Source organism: Elephantulus edwardii, unplaced genomic scaffold (genome assembly GCF_000299155.1).
Source record: "Elephantulus edwardii isolate Elephantulus edwardi_28Jun2011 unplaced genomic scaffold, EleEdw1.0 scaffold00289, whole genome shotgun sequence".
NCBI classification, from domain to species: Eukaryota; Metazoa; Chordata; class Mammalia; order Macroscelidea; family Macroscelididae; genus Elephantulus; species Elephantulus edwardii.
Genome location: NW_006400039.1, coordinates 1881261 through 1887756, shown reverse-complemented (window position 1 = coordinate 1887756; position 6496 = coordinate 1881261). Strand labels below are relative to the sequence as shown.

Sequence of the window (6496 nt, the reverse complement as noted above, 5' to 3'; positions counted from 1 at the left end):
AGGCCATAGTCTTTGCAATTACTTGCTTCTGGACAATGACTAGGGATGATAGAAGGATAATTGACACCTTTGAGCTGTGGTGCTGGAGAAGAGTACTGAATATACCATGGACTGCTAGAACAAACAGGTTCATCCTAGACAGGGTGAGACCAGGCTGCTCCCTGGAAGCAAGGATTTTGAAGCTTCATCTGACATACTTTGGATATGTTGCAAGGAGGGACCAGTACTTGGAGAGGGATGTCATACTTGGGAGGGTGGAAGGACAGGGCAGAAGACCTTCAATGAGATGGATTGATTCAATGATTGTCATAATGGGGGTAGGTGTGTCAGAGACCATGAGATTGGCACAGGATACAGTAGGGTTTAGGACTGCTGTACATAAGGTTGCTGTGAGTCGCAGGTGACTCAATGGCAAATAACAACAAACCTGGATACTTGGGACACCTGAGAATACCTGGGATACCTGAGGACACCTGAAGATATCTGGATACCTGTAATGCCTGAGGACACTTGGTCCCTGAGAAAGGTGATGAGACCTGGGTTCAGATCCAGGGTGCAGTGCCCCTGACCCATAGCTGTGCCCCTTGCTCACAGCACCCACTACCTTGCCTTTCAGACCACCCTTCTCCAGTCCATCCCACTGGGGGCCCTGAACCAGACCCTGCCTGGGGGAGACTGAGGAGCCTCTGTGTCAGGGTCAATCTCAGGCTAGTACCAAACACTCAGTGTTCCCCCAGGGCTCGCAGTCCCACCCACACTGACCTGCACAGCCTGCTGCGCACCTGGGCGGCCCCTGGGCCAGGGAGGGCGGGGCGGCCAGAGAGCCTTAAAGAGCACAGTCCCCACCCTGTGCCAGCAGCTCAGCCTCAGCCGCCAGCCATGGCCGAGACCTCTAAGCTGCAGCTGTTTGTCAAGGTGCCTGTGGGCTGGGCTGGGGGACCCAGGTGTGGGAAGGGGTCAGAGACTTCGGGGAGGAGGGTCTCCAAGACAGTGTCTGCCCCTTCTGACTCCAGAAAGTGGAGGGAGTAAAAGAAGGGACAGATAGCCCTTTGGGGCGGTGGTAGCAGGCTGGGGAGAAGTATCCCTGGGAGCCTCCTACTTGCCACCTGGTTCTGGTCCAACTCTGGAGGGGAGGTATCAGGCAGCTGGGGCCTAGAGAGCGTAGGGTGCAGACTCGGCCAGGGAGGCAGGCACCCAGTCTCCAGGTCTGTCTGGGGGTGCTAGTCTCCGCACCTCCCCACAGAGGGCGCAGAGGATGTTAGTGTGGGGCAGTGGTAGTGCCAGCTCTGTGGCTGAATCTCTGAAAACAGCCACCAGCCTACTGCGCCCTGCAGATCAGTAGGCTGTACCAGGCCAGGGTAGGGGGTTGCTGAGCTCTGCCAGGCTCCTCAAATAAGGGTCTAGACGCCGTGGCAGCAGTGCACCCTGTCCACCCTGAGTGCCTTTGCCTGCCTTGCTGCGCCTGCCTGACCAGCCTGGCCTGACACTGTTCCCACCTGCCTGTTGCCCTCACCCCCACCCCCAGGCGAGCGAGGATGGGGAGAGCGTGGGCCACTGTCCTTCCTGCCAGCGCCTCTTCATGGTCCTGCTCCTCAAGGGCGTGCCTTTTACACTGACCACGGTGGATGTGCGGAGGTGAGCCGGCCAGCCCCCACAACGCCTCTCCTCCTCAGGCCTCTCAATCAAGCCCACTCCCCTCCTGTGCACAGGTGCCCGGATGTGCTAAAGGACTTCGCCCCTGGCTCGCAGCTGCCCATCCTGCTCTATGATGGCGATGCCAAGACGGACACGCTGCAGATTGAAGAGTTTCTGGAGGAAACCCTGGGACCCCCCGAGTGAGAATCGGGGTGGGCGGTGCTAGGCCCCAGAGGGAAACATCTCAGAACCAAGCTGTGGGGGTCGAGCAAGGGTCCCCGTTTGCTCTGCCCCAGCTTCCCCAGCCTGGCACCACGCTACCGGGAGTCTCCCACCGCCGGGAATGACGTCTTCCACAAGTTCTCAGCGTTCATAAAGAACCCTATACCGGCGCAGGACGACGGTGAGCCGGCTGGGAGCTGGCGGGTGGGGAGGGGCACCCAGGCCAGGTCCTCACAGCCCCACTCGCCCAGCCCTGTACCAGCAGCTGCTGCGCGCACTGCTCCGGCTGGACGGCTACCTGCGTGCGCCCTTGGACCACGAGCTGCAGCGAGAACCGCAGCTGCGTGAGTCACGCAGACGCTTCTTGGACGGCGATCAGCTCACGCTGCCTGACTGTGGGCTGCTGCCCAAGCTGCACATAGTGGACGTGAGCGCAGGGGCCTGGGGGTCGGGGCTCTTGGGGCGTGAGATCCCGGGGCAAGGGTCTGACTCCAGTCCTGCTCTTAGACGGTGTGTGCGCACTTCCGCCAGGCGCCCATCCCCAGAGAGCTGCGGGGCGTCCGCCGCTACCTGGACTGCGCACTGCAGGCAAAGGAGTTCAAGTACACATGTCCACACAGTGAGGAGATCCTGTCAGCCTACCGAGCGGCCGTGCGGCCCCGCTAGCCTCTGTCTTCCTGCGTGCGGGCCTCTCCCTCTGCTCCCTTGCTTACAGCCCTATAAAGTTCCTGGGCTCCAAGTGCATGTGTTCTGACGCATGATCTATGCAGCCACCCCAAAGCCCCTTGTGGGCACACAACACCAGAAGAACCAAACAGACCAGCTGGGGCTGGGAGGCCTAGGATAGTGACAGGGCTCCTGCATACAGGTTTGGGTTCCCAAACCAGTTAAGCCAGGGTGGGGCGGCAGAATGACTGCGGAGGGTGGGGTGCTAGAGTGAAGTCCTGGGCAGCCTGAGGTGCGCAGCCAGGAAGGTGAAGCTGGCCACATTATTCCACCCTTCCCAGGCCTGCACCTCCACCCTGCTGATCTCAGTCTGACAGGTCCTGTGGTGCATGGGATGGGGCCCCTGGGGGGCTCTGGAGCAGCAGCATGGATTGGACAGGAGGGTGGGCCGGGTGGGGATAAGCAACCGCTTTTCTGGGGGGCTCCAGAGTTTCCTGGAACTGGGTGGAGAGGCGGGAGAGCTGGGTAGGTCCAGACCTCACAGCCTGCTCCAGCGAGCACCAAGCAGTAACAAGTTAGAACCCTGACACAATTTGCTTATCTTCTGCCACAGGCCAGCCCCCCAAGAGTGAGCCGGGCCCCTGCACCTGCACACCTGCACACTTGTGCAAAGGCTCTCATCATTTATTTGGTGACAAGGGACCTGAGGCGCAGTCTGCTGGGCCAGCAGCAGGAGGGTAGAGATGGAATCTTTGATGGCTGTGCCTTTCCTTGAGGCAGATTCCTGGTCAAGTCCACTTTTGCTAGACCTTCAGGTGTCCTCAAAGTCCACACCACTGGCAGGCTTCTTACTGGGAACGGGACAGGCAGAGCCATGATAGGGGGTTGACCTAGGTGAGGTGGGGCAGAGGGAATGCAGGTGGGCAGGTACCTCTTGAAGCCAGGGTTGACCAGGGACTCCCCAGGGCAGCGTCTTCTGACCCCAGGCCCAGGGCCGCCCCTCTGAGGATCTTGATCTGGGGAAGACATGGAGGGAGACTCAACTCTCAGCACCACCTGAGCTGGCCTTGTCCAGAAAAGCCAAGTCCTGGGCTAGGCTGAAGAGAGCTGGCTGTACCTGGTAGAAAGAGCTGGGGCCTCACTTGCCAGGGCTTCTTCCTGGGGCTGGCACTCATCTCCCCCGCAGCTGGAGAAGGAAGTCTGTGAGCACACAGCCAGCTGGTGGCAGGAATGGCATGGGCAGGGCACACTAAAAGAGCATGGGACCACCTCCCATACCTGTCAACTGCTCCTCCAACCAACACACTCGCTTGGCAAGGCCTAGCATCAGTGCCTGCAAACGGGGCCCGGCATCTGGGCCTGGCAACTTTAAGAGGTCAAAGGTCAGGGTAGAGGAGCCCACAGAAAATGTCAGGGATATGATATCCTCCTGGAGAGCGAAGGTCACACTTTGCTGCTCACAGGCTGCCCTAGGGAAGGAGGGGTCTGGGTACTGAGAGGGCTCTCCTCCCTGTCCAATCCCCTATCCACACGATGCACCACCCTGTCTTTCCTCATCCACTCCCCTCCCCACCCCCACTGCTCATCCTCCTGTCCATCCACTTTCCTGTCCACCCTCTGGCCCATCCCCTGTCCACCCCTAGTCTACCTTCTCGTTCACCCTCTGTCTACCCTGTCCCTACTCACTCACCTGAACCGCACGCTGATGTCCTCCGTTTCCCCCAGCCCGAAGCGAGCCCTCTGCGGGCACAGAACCTCGTCACCTACTGCCTGGGACACTCCACGCCTGCTGGACCCAGAACCTTCTGGACCCTCCAGCGCCTGGAGAACTGCTCTGGCTGGGCTTGGCCCGCACCCTTGCCAATACTCCGACTTTCCAGGAACCCCAGACCAATCCTAGGGCTGCTGCGCCCTGGGGGCTCCCTCGAGCGCCCACGGGGCCCCCCCTCGAGCGTCCCCGGGGACCCCGTACTCACGAGCGCGGGCAGCTGGTCGGGCGGGAAGCAGGTGCCCCAGAGCTCCACGGCATCTGTCACACTAGGGCGGAGAGCTGTCAGGCGGACCGGCCGCAGAGCTGCCCGCCCGCCCCTGGACCCCGACACTCACTAAAGGCTGAAGCTGCTGGACCCAGTCTCCTCCCCCTCGCAGTAGCACACGTAGCGGGGCGGACCGGGGCCGGCCGGCAGCAGGCACAGAGGAGACAGCGACGGCGAAGGGGGCACCATGACACTTCGGCCGGGGGCGGGCCGAGATGGGTGGGGCTTAGGGCGCCTGCGCAGTGAGGAGGCGGGCAGAGGAGGGCTAGGGCGCGTGCGCGGGATGCAGGGGCGTGGTCTGATAGTGGGCGTGGCTTACCGGACACGGGCGTGGTTTGACGGAATGGGCTGGCCTTGGGTGAGGTTTGCACAGACAGGATCAGGGGACCACAGGGTCCAGTGGGATGTGGGCTCCAGCTCAAGCCACGCATGTGTTCGGGATTCATCCCTCCCGCACGCCCTTCAGCCCCCACCCAGCGGCTCTGCCCCCTTTGTGGGTCCCCCAGTCTCTGCACCCTGTTACCCACCCCTTCCCCCATATATTCCTCACTTCGTTTTTGGATAAAAAAGCAAAGTTCCTTAAAGCTTTATTATAACAAGTCAAAATACAGATGTGTATGGGAACCAGTGCAAAGAGCTTCGGGTCTCATTCATTCCTTTTGCATTTAGCCAGTGGTGCTCTGTGCCGAGGCTGGAGAGCAGAGCGCAGGCCCCCGCGTTACAGAGTGGAGTCCGACTGGAGCAGGTTTGGAGGCGGGCTCGCTTTGACTGTGAACGCTGCAGTGCACTGTGAATCTGACAGTGCAAAGAGAGGTCGATGTGTATACGAAGCTCCAGTGGGAGCTGGATGCAGGGTCACCAACAGCGTTGGTATCTCAAGGCCCAGGAAGAGACGGCTTGGCTGAGTAATTGTCTCAAAGAGGTCTAAGCTCCTACTGGCAGCGGGGACTGTGGCTTTCTGTGGACAGATGAGATTTCAGTGCATGATCCTGGATACAGAGACTCTAGGCTACCCAGTGACCAGAATGCAATCACACGTATCTTTCTATAAGGCGGCAGTGGGAGAGTTGACACAGACCCCGTGACAAAGGCTGAGATGGAGCGATGTTGCCAAGTCAGTGGATGCCAGCAGCTGCCAAAGGCTGTAAGAGGCAGAGAAAGGTTCACACCTGACGCACCTGCGAAACTGTTGCAGGGTTTTGGTCTCCGGGATCATGGGATCATGAACATAGACAGGTGTTTCTGTCCCCTTTCAACCCCTGTGTCCCTGGTAACCCTAGAGACCTTCATGTGGTTCAGGTTTCCCCAGGGTCCAGACGGGTCACAGCAAAGGCACCCTGGGTCTACCCCAGCTCTTCTGAGTGGTGGGTCCCTCAGTTCCACTCCAACCTTTTGTATCTCAAAAGAGATCTACTATTATTATATGAAACTCAATAAAATATTTTAAAAAGAAAAGAAAAAAAAGAGATCTACTTAATCTAATTCTGCAAATTGTATCCTGTCTAATTAGCATAACTGCCTTGTTGACATCATTGCTGTTGTTGCTAGGTTGCTGTGCCCGCCCACCCTCCAGCCTGCTCCCGCCCACCCTCCACCCTGCACCAGGCCCATCCTCTCAATGGCTATAAACCCACTGTTCTAATTACAGTATCACTCCATCTAGATCATTCGCGTCTCCTTCTCCGATCCTTTATCCATCCAGGGAAGATACCCATTTCCAGTGACCTGCCTCTACCAATGACATGTCCAGTGTGTCTGAGACAAATTCACAATTTTTACTTTTAAGAACACTCTTAGGCAAGAAGCTGCACTGCAATCCCAGAGGTGTGTGGTTCAAATTCACCAGATGCTTTGCTGGAGAAGGAGGAACCAACTCCTGTACCAGTCAAATCTGATTTGATGGTACACACACACACACACACACACACACACACACA

General features: G+C 58.6%; 2 protein-coding genes across 2 annotated transcripts; one reads left to right on the top strand and one right to left on the bottom strand.

Annotated features, from left to right (window-relative positions):
- The first annotated feature begins 870 nt into the window (after nucleotides 1–870).
- Nucleotides 871–2523, top strand: CLIC3 (chloride intracellular channel 3). The gene is made up of 6 exons (XM_006900592.1): nucleotides 871–915; nucleotides 1526–1635; nucleotides 1710–1835; nucleotides 1932–2038; nucleotides 2109–2284; nucleotides 2365–2523. The coding sequence occupies exons 1-6, from the start codon at nucleotides 880–882 to the stop codon at nucleotides 2521–2523; spliced, it is 714 nt and encodes a 237-aa protein (XP_006900654.1). The 5' UTR covers nucleotides 871–879.
- An 811-nt stretch (nucleotides 2524–3334) lies between these two features.
- Nucleotides 3335–4748, bottom strand: LOC102854109 (chromosome unknown open reading frame, human C9orf142). The gene is made up of 7 exons (XM_006900652.1): nucleotides 4630–4748; nucleotides 4500–4560; nucleotides 4214–4263; nucleotides 3810–3992; nucleotides 3641–3723; nucleotides 3455–3539; nucleotides 3335–3374 (listed from the first exon to the last, which is right to left on the bottom strand). Exons 1-7 carry the CDS (start codon nucleotides 4746–4748, stop codon nucleotides 3335–3337), a joined length of 621 nt encoding a protein of 206 aa, XP_006900714.1.
- Between the last annotated feature and the right edge of the window lie 1748 nt (nucleotides 4749–6496).